Here is a 14,833-nt window from a genome sequence, read left to right on the forward strand (position 1 = left end):
AAACACAGAATGAGGGACAATCCAGCAAAGCATGGGAGGCTCGAGTTGCAGCTGGGTTCCAGTCTTGGCCCCATCCTCACTGTGTGACCTGAGACAAAGTTCTTAGGCTCTCAGAGCTTCAGGTGGAAAACTAAAGGACTCTAAAATAAGTACACATGGGAGATGCCTAAAAATGTTAGCTGCTATGATATATGTCAGCACAACCAAACCTAATTCGATCTGATTCAGCAGTCTGCTTAGCCATACTAAATTTGAGCTATGACGTGCTGTGCACTGGGAGGCAGGACTCAGTGGTACTGCAGGAAGGGCTGCCTGGCCATGATGTTGTTGGAAACATGCTCTCCATCAAAGATTTGTAGAGGGAGGCAGGAGCATAGGGCTTTGCACTTACAAGTTGGGAAACAACATGTGAGTTACCTGACCTCCCTGAGCTTCATGTAAACAGAGACAACTCCATGCACCTGAACGGTGTGTTATAAATGAGGACCTTCGCAAGAAGTCTGATAAGTATTCATTGTTATTTATCATGAAGAAGATTGCATCTAGGGGTGCAAAACGGCACATAACCCAGCAGTATCCATGTCTGATACCCATTAAGCCCATATAAATTATACCTGCTTTGGGTGCTTGACCCCTCCAAAACCCACTCACATCTTGCCCAAGGGGTGGGCAGTTGAGGTACTTTTATATCAAGGGAAGGTTCAGAGAGGTTAAGAACTTTGCCCAAGGTAACACAGCTAATAAAAGGGCAGAGACTGGAATTAAAGCTTCCCAGATTCTTCCTCTATGCTCTTTCTGCATCATTATCTGGGAGCTTTTGTTCAGAGTTCTGTCTTTTTCATCTTTGGTGCCACTGAGAGATATGGCCTTGGTTTCCTGTATACCAAGTTCTTTTCTCAGTATCAAAGCACCTCAGTCTCATGCAAAAAATATCAAAGATGACACATGAATAATAGCTCAGGCCCATATAGCCAGTCAGGTGAAACCTATTTTAAATATGCTACAAGGAAGACCCCCTTCAATTTTTTTCTCAAATTGAAATGATCTTTGTGGAATCTTTTTGAATGTCCCAACTAACTAGCAGATCCATCAGATCATTCACCTGTTGCCTGAAAGTAACTCCTATTTCTTTTCCATTGAAAAAAAAGTAAGTTGATTTCCTTTCTTTTTTGATTCTCTTATATAAGGAGTCTTAACTGACTCCTGAAATTGATCAAGTGCTATAGTTCTTTGTACAGCAAATGCTTAATGCTTGCAGGTGGCTTCCCCTCACGTGGTCACAGATTCCATCTTTGCCTGTTTTGACCACTCTCAAATGCAAAGAGCATTTTGTGGTTTGTTTTTATAAATGACATTTTAAAATAAACAACACATAGAAAGCACTCAATGTAAGAGGCAATATTACTGAAGGTGATAGATATGAACTCTGGAAACAGAAGGTTTGCATTCCAGCCCTAACTCTGAATCACAGTGCAATCTCAGGCAAATTGCCTAAACTCTCTAAGCCTCAGTTTCCCTGTCTGTAAAAGGGAGATGATGCCAGAGGGCTGAGTGAGGGTTAATGGGTTAATAGAGTCAAAGCACTTGAATGCAGTAAATGTTCAGTTATTACAAGAGTATGTAAATTACAGCCTGTGGGCCAGGTCTAGACTACTGCATGTTTTTATATAGCTGATGAACTAAAAATAGTTACGTTCTAAAAGTAATTTAAAAGTAAATAAAAAGATATTTTGAGACTCAGAGGAATGACATGAGATTCAAACTTTTATGTCCATAAAGAAAAGTTCTATTGCAGTATAGCCACACCCACTCTTTACATATTGTCTATGTATGTTGCTCACTACATCAACAAAGTTGGAAAGTAGGCACAGACATCCCACGATCTGCAAAAATCTAAAACCTTTATTATCTGGCTCTTTATGATCAAAGTTTGCTGACCCCTGAGCTATTCGTGCATATAAGACACCATGTCACTTTCCAAGTTCTGTCACTGACTGTGCACTACTTTTTATATAAAGGCAAATGATATTATTTTTTAATAAGCATAAATTTGCCCTTTAGAAATGTATGTCTTTTTAATATCCAAGACAACAGGATCTCTGCCTGATTTGTACATACTAAGAAATGGGTGAGGGCTTTAGCTAACTGAACTCACCTTTCAGCATGGAAAAATTCATGTTATAATTTAGTAACTTAGCTGGAGAGGAGTTTTTTTCATACAGGCAAATACTGAAAATTATAGGAAAGGTAGCTTTAAAAAATAATGCTAATTACATTTTTGAACTACTAAGATCCTTTCAAAATATTATTTGCTAAACAGGGAAGGAGAGGACTCAGGGACAATGCTGATTAATTACTATGAAAGTAACTAGATTCAGCACAGGCAAGCTGAATCTTTCACGCACATGCCTACTAATATATACAAAGCAAATCTGTGATGTTTCAGGGCCAAAGCTATGTGAGAATTTCTACAAAGATCATCACAAGTGCATTCTGCTCTTGAGGAAAGCTAAACTGTGGTCTGCAAATGGGTTTGAACGAAATCTCATCTATGTTTACTTACAATCATTAGCACAAGGAAGAAACTGCTCATGATACAATAGGCAGCCTGAGAAAGTAGAGTGTTCCTTATACGGATGATTTTAAGAACAGGTCTGATGACCAATAATGGAGGATGCTGAAAGGCTATTCAAAGATTAGATCCGATGGACCAGGAGCCATACTAATGATCATTAATAATCCTGCAAAATGGGGCAGACTATGAGAAGGCATATCTCCATTCATTCATTCAAGGTTCTCCCACAGCTGCCAATTCTTGACAGTTTCAAGAGACAGAACTTTCTCAGCTTATGAAGGGATTATGTCCTGATAAACCCATTGAAATTTGAAAATACCTTAAGTTGAAGATGCATTTAATACACTTAACCTACTGAATGTCACATCTTAGCCAATAGCCGAGCTTATCTTTAATATGCTCAGAACACTTCGTGGTTAGTCTATAGCAAAATCATCTAACGCAAAGCTTATTTTATAATAATATAATAATACATTATACTAGGTGTGAAAGAATAGAATGGTGCTAAGTGTAACAGTTGTTAACCCTGATCACATGGCTGGCCAGGAGCTGCAGTGGTCACTACTGCCCAGCATCACCAGAGCATCATTAGCTTGGGGAAAGATTAAAGTTCAAAATGTGAAGTACACTTTCTACTGAATGTGTATCGCTTCTGCACCACTGTAAAGTACAGAAATCTCAAGTCTAACCAGCATTAAGTTGGGGACCATCTGTAAATTCATCCAACTCGGTGCCTCCCAAAAACTTTGCCACAATTCCTCACAGCCAAATGAGACACTAGTTTTCTTAGATGAAAAAGACAGAAGTTTATTCACTTTTATGAAAGATTTCATAAGCAGTTGTTATGGACAAAGCCTAAATGGGAAATATTTAGTGCACAGTTTTGTCTTTTCCTCAAATTTATGTTTATTATTTTTCAGTTTAACCTTCCTCCTCAATTAAAAGCAAAACAGAAGCACAAAAAGGAAATACTTTGCCTTTCCTAAAGAAGTGGTAAGATTTTTTATTTTGATGGACCGTCGCAATTCTATTAACCATTTGTTCCAGCCACCAGGAAGCTCAGAGCCTAATTTAGAGCACAAAATAATATGTATATGGCCCAATGGCCTGGTAATGCACCTTCTATTTCCAATGTTTTGTCTAGTTTGGACACTCTAGTTAGGTTTGTGATGGTTCTGATTTTAAACCTTATTCTATTACATATTTCTTATAGATCAGGTGGCAAAAATTAAAAAAATCTTTAACCCAGGACACCTTGAGAATAAGCGAGTTAACAATACCTTCTCCAGGACAACAGACTAAAATCAGGACTATTCCTACGAACTAGCACGTTTGCTTAGCTTATCTCTAGGGCATCAGTCAAAAATGGGATTAAAAAAATAAATAAGCATTTATAGACAAAATATTGGGTGGGGATCCATTTCATGATGGCAAACTGATTGAGACCAAAAATTTTTTTAACCAAAATTAGAAAGCATATGCTTTCTCTTTTTTACCTTGCAGGCTTTCAAGAAAGAAAAAAAACAAAAACAAAAACACATAAAAATACAGATTAAACTATCCAGATGCTAAATACATTCCTTTTTGAGGAATACTGAAGTATAATTAATTTATAAGGCTGTGATATTTCTGCTATACAACAAAGTGACCCAATCATAATATACACATATTCATTCATTCTCTCTTGGATTCTTTTCCCTCATAGATGATCACAGAATACTGGGTAGAGTTCTCTGTGCTGAACCTCAGGTCATTCTTGAATCACATGAACACTGTCAAAAAACGGGGACAATCCCGTGTTTCTCTGCTAGAAGCATACTTTGGATTCTAAACACAGAGCCCTTCATTATATTCTAAGGGCTCCTCAAGTTGAGAAAAGCAGTCTGCCAAACTCCTTGAGAATCAGGACAGCCACCACTTCTGCAGTCTACATAATGAACCATCTGGTCTGTGAATTTTTCTCAACAAGCTTTTACACTGACTTGGACCTGATTTTTCTCTTTCGAAGTCCCCTTCTCTTGTCTGATTGACTTCCCCAGTACCATTGTGACCTCGGTTTTGTGAGGCCACTCCTTCCTGGGTTCACAGGGACATCCCAACGTGCAAATAACTCGGAGGAGTTTAAATGCAATGATGTCAGTGCTGACAGTCAACTAGGTGGATTGTATTGTTTTAAAACCTCCCCTAGCCAACAGCCAGGACAAGGACCTCTAATTGAGGTCTTTAATGATCCTTCTTAACTTCTGAATGCGAGGATCTTTGCTTTACTTTGAAGCTCAAGATCTTTTCCTGCTGAGATCTTTACACAGGGTGGTTTTCTTTGTCTGGCCCATTCCAATTATGGAGTGATTTATCTCTTTCTACTTTTCACATTACTCCTAGAATTGCTCTAAGACCTCTAAGACTTTAAAAAAAAAAAAAAGTAAAAAAGGAACAAACACTTCTTTTGAATAGAATACTCTTGAGTCGAAATGTTAAAAGTGCCTACTGTTTATAATATCCACACCCTCATGATAATAATAGCTTACTACAGTAACAATAATTTGGTTCAATACAGCCACCAATGGTTTTTAATTTAAAAAAATCATCATATTTGCTGCTAGCTTAAAACATTCGATTTTAAAACTTCAACAATACAAGCAACTAGGATATATAATTGATTTTAACAAGGAAGATGTGTAATAATCTATACAGGATGACCTTTATAATACATATTACATCTATAATCTTTATTTAAGTCTGAAATTATACACCACGAATTGTTTTCTGGTGGTTATTTCTTGTGGGGAGTAGGTAGGGATAAGAATAATAGTGATGATTTTTTATATCATATACTCCTGTGTCTGAACTTTTGGATACCATGTACTATATTTATATTATCATTTAAAAACTAATACTAAGTATAGATCCTATGCAAAAAGCAAATGGTTATTAGCTTATATCCATAGCCACAGTGTTAATTTTTTTTTTTGGTATGTGCAAGTTCCAAAGGCAGGAATCAAACCCATGCCACAGCTGTAACCAGAGCCACAGCAGAGACAACCACTGAGCCACCAGGGAGCTCCTGCCACAGTGTTAATTTTACAGACCAATAAACTATGTCTTATAGCTCTTTACTTGCCCTTAGAGACTAATATTACCTGGATATGAACAGAAACAAATTGATCACTGTCTGTGATTTGGACTATACGAGTATTTACTTAGATCAGGGCTTGCAACAGTTGGCTAAAGCTGTGTCCTTTTAGGTACACACAACTCAGATTTTCCTTATAAAATACTGGAAGCTTTGTCAACAGTAGACCCTTTTCCTGAGGAGCACTCTACCCTTGGTCTCTGCACTCTGCAGCACAACCTAGCCTATCGCACTAGCTCACTTCATTCTTACCTGCTTGCTTCTCGCTGCAATCCAGCCTGCTATTCTTAAGGTAGGGTGTTAAAAATAAATGAGTACTGCTGAGCCAAACCATTTTACATAATCCCAAAGCAGCTGGTTCTTAAAAATGATTGTGAGTCGGCACATCAAAAAGCTATCTCTAATCTGTGAAGACCTCTTGGGCTATATAGGTTCAACGGCAATAATATCACGGATTTTTTTCGATTCTTTTAAACTTTATACATCTTAGAGCTACACAAAATTTGATGTCATTTCTTATAATGCAGAAAGCAACTATTTTAACCTACATATAAACAGCCTCCCTCCAAACATGTATCTACAGCAATCAGATGCTGGGAAAAAAGCCTGTGGATATTCTTTGAACATGTAAGTTTCAATAAGGTTCTGCTGGTAGAGATAACCATGGTCATATTCTGAGAATTATCCTGAAAAGCAGTTGTGGAATGGGACCTCAGGAGAGTGGGAAGCAACTAGCTTGATTCAAAAGAAATTCCTGACCTGGGGTTCCAGGTCCCTTGGGATTTGCTAATGCCTCCTTGAGGGTCTGTGTGCCCTTTTCAGCCTTTCAGTAGCTAACTAGAAAGAATATCTTCATCTACGAACTGCATGGAAATGTCCCCATTCTTTGCTTCCTTGTGAAAAATCCATTTGTTCACTTTATTAGCATACCATCGCAAGCTGGGGGAGGAGCAGTGAGATATACCTCACTGTCAAAATTGGTAAACAGTCTGATCAACACAAAGCATCCACCGTTTAATAATAAAGGGTCATAGTAGACAAATAATACAGAGGAATAGAGTTTAGATATCACCGGTTTAGGGAGCTCTACATGTTCATCCAATTCCCTAACTTCTAATTTGGAAAGAGCTGCTGCTTTTTTTTTTTTCTCTTTTAATGGCCGTACCTGTGGCATGTGGAAGTTTCCAAGCTAGTGGCTGAACTGGAGTGGCAGCTACTGGCCTAAGCCACAGCTACAGCAATGCCAGATCCAAGCCATATCTGCTACCTACGCTGCAGCTATTGGCAATGCAGGATCTTTAACCCACTGAGCAAGGCCAGGGATCGAACCTGCATCTTCACAGACAGTGTGTCTGGTTCTTAACCCACTGAGCCACAAAGGGAACTCCTGGAAAGAGCTCTTAATCAGCCTGCAGCTGAATAATTCCCTTTAGCAATTTTTCACCCCTGCTACCCCCAGAATAGTAGCAATGAGTGAGTTCTGAGACTTACTCTGGTCTGTTGCACTCTCGAATAGCTGTTTTGATGCCCCCTCCACATGTTCTTGAGCAGGTTCCAAAGTGACTCCAGCTTCCCCAGGATCCATCAGTCACAGGGACCTCCATTTCTTTGGGAACACAAAATCCAAACTTGCAGTGCTGTATTTAATAAGGGGAACAGTGAGGGAGAGCTCGGAGCTTGAGATATTATAGGACCCACTGTCCTTTTAAATATACCATACTTTGCTTTTCACATGCTGCTTTGCAATGCTGCAATTCTGTCATCTATGTGAGTAACAGAAACTGTGGAGATTTGAATTTCAGACTTAGTGACTTTAGGGGCTGTGACTTCATTTACAATGCACTTGATTAAAACTGGCCAATGAGTGGTGGGCTCCAGGCCATCAGGGTAATGCTAATGGCCAGCTTTGAAGTGCTCAATTAGTCTATTGGAAAAATGAGGCATGGAAATGGGCTGTCTTCTGGTTGTAGACAGGGTGGAAATGACTTACTGGATCTGCAGAGAGCATCTTCATTAACAAGGCCTAGAGATGTTGTGAGCCTGGTAAAATATAATGCTTTACTGCTCCTCGTGGATTTGAAAACTCAATTTTAATTAAATGGGAGAGGAAAAAAAAGCTAGTTACACGATTCCTATAAGCTCACTCTAGCAAAGCACACAGGATGAGACTAAAGCAAGAGTGGACACATTACAGGGAGCCCTAAATTTTATTGCTTTTTTGTTACTAATGGTTTCAGATTCTCCAGCTTGGAGCAGGAAGGAGGACATGATGCTTAAAACAAAACAAAACAAAGTAAAAAACTCCTCAGCAGGACAAGGGAGTGGAGAAGCTCATTTCAACCCTCTGCCATTGTTGGGGTGTGAGGCCCTGACACAAAGCCGGGGTCACTGAGCACTGGACAAAGGAAGAGGGGCAGCAGTGGCGACAGGAGGGTGACGCCCCGCCGTTCGCTCAGATCTCTGAAGCAGAGCTGGTGGTAGCCACTGTGATTTATTCACAGGGAGGACCTGGGCACAGAGGGAAGAGGCAGAGGGCCACAGAGGCCAGGCAGTAGGGAGCATGCAAGGAAAGGAGACAGATAAGAGGCTGGTGAAGGTCTCAGGCGGAGTGGCCAATCCCAGCAAAGGCTTGGCAAACAATTGTTTCAGAGTGCAACTGGGCTTTCCCTGTTCTGCTCTGCCTTCTCTCTTGTAATAATCCTCTGGAGTATGAGGACACAGCCCTGTCCCTGGGCCATTTGGGGGAGGCTTAAAAGGTTTGGCATGCAAAGAACCCTGGGCAACTCTGTACCCGGAGAAATGTGGGCAGAGGCAACCATATCACTCCCTGAAATCATTTTATAGTTGTCTTTACAGTGGTGTTGAACATTCCTTGGAACTCATGCACATAAAATCAATGAGAGAAGCAGCTTGGTCTGGAGCACCACCATCCAACAAAAAAGTAACATGGGCCGCATATGCAACTTAAAATATTCTAGCAGCCACATTAAAACAAGTAAGAAGAAAACAAACTGATTTTAATATCTTTTATTTAGTTCAAAATATCTAAGATGTGATTACTTCTCCATGTAATTTATAATATACAATTATAAATCAGATCTTTTCCCATACTTTTTCATGTTTGACCTTTCACAACTGCTGTGTATTTTCATTGGGCACAACTCAGTTCAGACTGACATTTCAAATGCTCAGTAGTTACACGTGGGTAGTGGCTGCCATGTTGGATAGTGTGTAGGTCTTAAAGGAATGTTAGCAGGCAAACAGCCCAGCAGCGAGTGGTGGCTATTCCATAAGCTAACTCTATTACCTTGGGTGAGTCACTGAGTTCTACTTCCATAATTGAAAAATGTGGACCTACCTGTCAAAGTTGTCTTGAGTATAACATGAGACAGTATATGGAAAACGCCTAGTACACACCTGAGCACACAGGAGACCCAACTTGAATAAGCTTCCTAATATTTACATAGCCCTTAATATTTGCCAAGCACTATCTGAAGCACTATATGTGTATACACACACATATACTTACTTAATCTTCACAGCATACTATGGTACACATATTATTATTACCCCCTTTCTACAGAAAGGAAAACGGAGGTATTGGGGGGGTGTTGATGCTGAACATCTGGTAAGGGGTTGAGCTGATACTAAAACACAGACAATCTGGCTCTAGAGTACTATACTGTATTCTTAACTGTGACACATGCTACCTCTTAACTGTGAGCAAATGGGAATCATTTTTGATGTCTAAATAAAGAGTCAAATTTAGAAGCAAGAATAATGAGATGGTTAAGTGAGGCTGACACTCCAAATTGTCTACCCAATATCCATTCTCTCCTTCATCCTTTTTAATGGAATCTATATTTCCCTGGATTCTTTTTTTTTTTTTTTGTCTTTTTGTCTTTTTGTCTTTTTAGGGCTGCTCCCAGGGCATATGGAGGTTCCGAGGATAGGGGTCTAATCGGAGCTGTTGCCTCCAGCCTATGCCAGAGCCACGGCAATGCCAGATTCGAGCCGCATCTGCAAACTACACCACAGCTCACAGCAACGCTGGATCCTTAACCCACTGAGTGAGGCCAGGGATTAAACCTGCAACCTCATGGTTCCTAGTTGGATTTGTTTCTGCTGTGCCATGATGGGAGCTCCTCCCTGCATTCTTATAGAGATAGGAATGGTCAAAGAGATGTTAGCGGAGTGAGATTCCTGGGAAGGTCCTTTTGCCCCTTTGTTCCTTGCCCTTTGGCTTCATTCTGTTTGGAACTCAGAGTTGATGGCTGGAGCCAGAGCAGCTATTCTGTGACCCTGCAGATGACAGCTATTTGCATATGATAGTGAAACAGAAAGAAATTAGAGGAGCCTGGGTCTGTGATGATGTTGTAGAGCTATCATAACAGCTCTATGACCTGCCTATCTCTGACTAGTTTTTTGGTATGTGCCAGAAAAAGAGCCAATTTGCTTACACCACTAGCCATTTTGCTTAACTAGGTCTGACCTGAACAAACCCTGATATACAATTGAGATCACAGCTGATGCCCAAATTCCACCCTCAAACCTTGATGCCATGATACACATTTTATAAATTCTACAAACTAAAGAGAACATTCCTATGACTAGACATGGACTTTTATAATGACAAGTTGTCTGGAAATACATTTTATTTCCACTTAACTCCAGTCTTCAGTCTTTTGATCTCTCTACTCTATAGATTCCACCTTCACACAAAAACAATCTCCAAGGTGACCACAATTGTCATTAAGCATTACCATAAACCAGGGCAGAATAAGGGTGTAGGTTAAACAGAGTGTTGTCATTCAGGACTGGATTCAAATGGCCTCATAATGTCTCTTTTTAATAGAAAACCTAGGAGTTCCTGCTACAGCACAGTGGGTCAAGAGTCCAAATACAGTGGGTTGAGAATACAACTTCAGTGGGTTGAGAATACAACTGCAGGTCACTGCGGAGGTGAGGATTAGATCCCTCGCGCAGCACAGTGGGTTAAAAGATTAGGTGTTGCTGCAGCTGAAGCATAGGTCACAGCTGCAGCTCAGATTCAATCCCTGGTCCAAGAATGTCCATATGCCATGATGAGGCCATTAAAAAAAAACTGATTTAAAAACACATCTATAAATTAAATATTTCTTAGTGATATGACCATTGATGCAAGTTCAAAGGGGAGGGACAACCTCAGAGGAACAGGAGTACCTGAGGTAACAGGCTGGAACTACGGATTATTTGGCAAATATATATCAAGATAATCTATTTTACCAGGAAATGGAACAAACAATAATTATATACTGGAAAAGCCATTACATCATAAGAAAGTAATGGGCAACTGGTGGAGCCAGAGCCAAAATATAGTCGGCCTTTCCTAGAACTGTCCAGAATCATTTAAATAATATTTTACATAAATGCTTTGTTTTAAAGAGATTGGAAGAAGTTCTTGGAAGCAATTTTGTTCCATGGAGGCTTAAAACAAAAGAGTTTCATACCTCAGATTTACAAACAGGGTTAAAATGAAAATGTTAATGGACTTAACAAGAGAATGGAGAAAATAAAGGGACATTAAAGAGTCATTCATCAAAATAACACTGTGTCAGCAGCCCAAGACAGATTACTGCTGAGGGAGCAGGGCAAAGAGAAGAGAAAGAAAAAAAAAAAAGTTAACCCAGCAGTAAAGGGAGTCAGAATTTGCTAGAGAAAAGGCATAGGGGTTTTACTGCCAACTCTATGAAAACAAAACAAAATGGAAAAACACAAAGAACTTCCGTGCCAACATATCTACCATCTTCGGCATTTTGTAAAATGAATAAATACTCTTCACATGAACATCCAGATCTCTAATATAAGCTGCTAGCTTTAGCTTCTTTTCTGAAATAAACTAAAAATCTACCTATCATTTTCTTTGCATAGTTGCTTCTCTGAAAGTATTCTGAGTCTGGGCTTTGGAATGCCTTGATGTTGCTTGCTCTCACTGAATACATGGGAAACGGTTTGTAGAAGCTCTCCCAAAGTCCCCATTCCTCAGGTAGAAGTTTACCCTTCAATCTCTCATCTTCTGTTTCTCTTACAAAAACAGAAGATTAGCAAAAGACACAACAGACCTCTTCTCAAGTTCTTCTGTGCGCTAGGATTGACTGGGGAAATCATAACACTGTATGGAGATTGGAAGCCTGTACGTGACAATTTTACTAAATGCAATCCATTTCATCATATGATTGAGAATTCTTCTTAGTTATGGTTTTTTTCAGCAGTAATATGTGACAGAACTGGACACAGTAGGTGGGTGCTCAGATTGACTAAGAAACAGGACTTAATACCAGTAAGTTTTCTGAGTTCAAACAGACTCAATTTAAATCGTATAGTTGCCTGGCTTTAACTCAAGCCAACAAACCAAAATATCAACTCGATACCATGTCTACTGTCATCTCCCATCAATTGAGAGCAGCTGAATGGGTCACTGTTTTTAGAAGGACTCTGAGGCCACATCTTTACTTTGGAAGAATAAGTGAATTCTTGTTTTCTTCTTGTTATGGCTACACCTGTGTCATATGGAAGTTCCTGGGCTAGGGGTTGAATCAGCTGCAGGCCTATACCACAGCCATGGCAATCCCAGAACCAAGCTGCATCTATAACCTACACCACAGCCTGTGGCAACACTGGATCCTTAACCCACTGAGTGACGCCAGGGATCGAAACCACATCCTCACAGACACTATATTGGGTTCTTAACTCACTGAGCCACAATGGGAACTCAAGAATGAGGGAATTCCTGATGGCTGCCATGGAAACCTGACAACCATATCCCCAGTCAAACCTATGATGCTCTAGTCATCAACACATTTGAGTTAAACGTTTTGCAAAAAGTGAAAAGTTTTCTATGGCCAAGGAGATATGTTTCTCTTTAAGCTAATGAAAGGTGCAGTGCAAGAGCTGTTATGTCTAAGTCCTTATGTAGTTTTGGTTAAGTTTTTCTTGGAAAAAGTTGTATTCTCAATTGCTAAGGTTCTAGACAAGCAAGACCCTGAGCTGAAAGAGTCACCAAGCTAAGTCAGGTACAAAATAATTTTCATTGTAACTTTATAAAACCACCCTGAGAGATGAATGAAGAAAGCACTGGTTCTCCTATTTGACCACAGAAACTTAGGGAGCTCAGGGCGCTTGAGTTATGCCCACTCCTGTGGACCCTGGGCGCTTTAGTTATGCCCACTCCTGTGGACCCTGCAGCCCCTTCCCACCAAGAAAGCAAAAGAGGGAATAAGAGGGGGAGGGGCTGGTGTGTGTGAAGACTCTATCCTAAACGAGCTGAGTGACCTTGAGCAAGTCACTTCTTTTTTCTGTTCCCTATCTAGAAAATTGGGGAAGGGACTATTTCCCATGTTTCCAGGGAAATAGTCTGGGAGCTATTGATTCTACAAGGGAAAGTGGAAAAACAGAAAATGAGATGAGAACACAACATTAAAAATAAGTAAAGTGGTCAATGAGAGATGAGAAAAGAAAGGAAAAAAAAAAATGTGAGATGGCACGAGACTCACAGTGCAGGGAATGGGAAATAGGGAAGAGAGAGAACACCATTTTCTGCATGGATTTAAAAAATCAGGTTTATAGCTAAAAGCTTTTTGTAACCAAATCACTAACATACTCTTTTTTTTGTCTTTTTTAGGGCTGCACCCGCAGCATATGGAGGTTCCCAGGCTAGGGGTTGAATTGGAGCTGTAGCTTCTGGCTTACACCACAGCCACAGCAACACCAGGTCCAAGCCGCATCTGCAACCTACACCACAGCTCATGGCAATACCAGATGCTTAACCCACTGAGCCACCAGGGAATGAACCTGCATCCTCATGAATACTAGTCAGATTCATTTCCACTGAGCCACAACAGGAACTTCCCCCACGTTCTTTCTTTTTTTTTTTTTTAAACGACACCAGGTGCAAAAGGTTGCATTAATCATACACTTAGTTGCTGGAGTATTGTTAACACTGGGCTGTACGAGCAGCAGATTTTGTTTTGTTACTAACAAATAAGTGGGACCATTATAACCAACTCAGAATTTGCATTTGTATATATCCCAGGTGACATCACAGCTCCTTAAAGGGATCAACACAGGCTGGGAAAGCCTGGTATCTGACTTGTGAGCACAGTGAGTTTACTGTCCTTCTATATTTCCTTGATTTTAAGATGTTCCATCAACTTAATAAAAGCCTTCTACTATCACCCTGAAGAGAGAGAGAGGAACAATAAATGCTACCCTACATTAAATGCACCCATAACTTAAAAAGCACAGTGGGATTTTAAAAACATTAAAATGAGGAAAAAGTATGTCTTTAAATTGAGGCCATGATGATAGCCGTGTCCCTGGTGTCATGCTATATGCTATAATGTAAACTTTCACAGTAAAGATGAACCTCTTGCCTCCAAAAAGCCAAAAAGTATTATGCATACTGACACACACTGCATTCATAAGTTCTAAACAATGGTGCCTGAGCCTACAGCTTAAATCTTACCCATTTCCACCCCAAGACAGAAGGATGGATCAGGGCGTTACTTGCCTTTCCAGGCTCACACTCGGTCCCATCAGCCCAGGGTGTGTGCTGAGTCCGGCAGCCTTTGTGCGCTCCCTCCACGTTATTGCACCAGAGCCGTCTACACTGCATCTGCGTGATTCAGTTAAACGCAAATCAGTGACAGTGTAATTACACGATATCAAGCAAAGGAAAGGTCGCTTTCGTAACAAATGTTTTGTCAGTGATATAGAGTATAGGTTGGAAAGGGATCTTTCTTGGTATGATAAATGATAAAATATCCCAAGACATGCAGAGAGCAGCCCAGGGAACATATGTCTATGCTTGGGAGGACATGCAGGGGTGTCAAAGGGAAACTACTGTCCGCTGGGAACATATGAGATGTCGTGTGGTCCCAGTAATACTTCCTCATATTACGGATGAGGAAACTGAGGCTGGCAAAGACCAAAGGGACTCAGTATCACACTGGATATATGTGATCTGGGATTAAGTTTCTGATGAGTTGTGCCTGGAGAATGGATGTTGAGTTACATTGTGATTAGACTTTAGGTGTGGCTTGATGTCAAAATTGTTGTTTTTAACCTACTAAGCCACACATTATCAT

The 14,833-nt window shown here is 40.2% G+C and overlaps 1 protein-coding gene across 28 annotated transcripts in view; it reads right to left on the bottom strand.

The window, feature by feature from the left end:
* Positions 1 to 14,833, bottom strand: part of ADAMTS9 (ADAM metallopeptidase with thrombospondin type 1 motif 9) — a 173,429-nt gene that overhangs the window by 111,971 nt on the left and 46,625 nt on the right. For 23 of the 28 annotated variants that reach the window (XM_084988871.1, XM_084988867.1, XM_084988868.1 and 20 more), the window contains 2 exons: positions 14,257 to 14,361; positions 7,200 to 7,345 (listed from right to left, as the gene is read on the bottom strand). In XM_084988871.1, coding sequence (XP_084844997.1) covers positions 7,200 to 7,345; positions 14,257 to 14,361 — 251 coding nt within the window. The remainder of the gene's footprint in view (positions 1 to 7,199; positions 7,346 to 14,256; positions 14,362 to 14,833) is intronic. The other 5 variants (XM_084988878.1, XM_084988876.1, XM_084988879.1 and 2 more) reach the window with 1 other exon arrangement.

The sequence above is a fragment of the Sus scrofa genome, chromosome 13, assembly GCF_054392235.1.
Source record: "Sus scrofa isolate SSC_HxYL_T2T_F1_AM1 chromosome 13, Sscrofa_HxYL_maternal_Yorkshire_Landrace_v2.0, whole genome shotgun sequence".
Taxonomy (NCBI): domain Eukaryota; kingdom Metazoa; phylum Chordata; class Mammalia; order Artiodactyla; family Suidae; genus Sus; species Sus scrofa.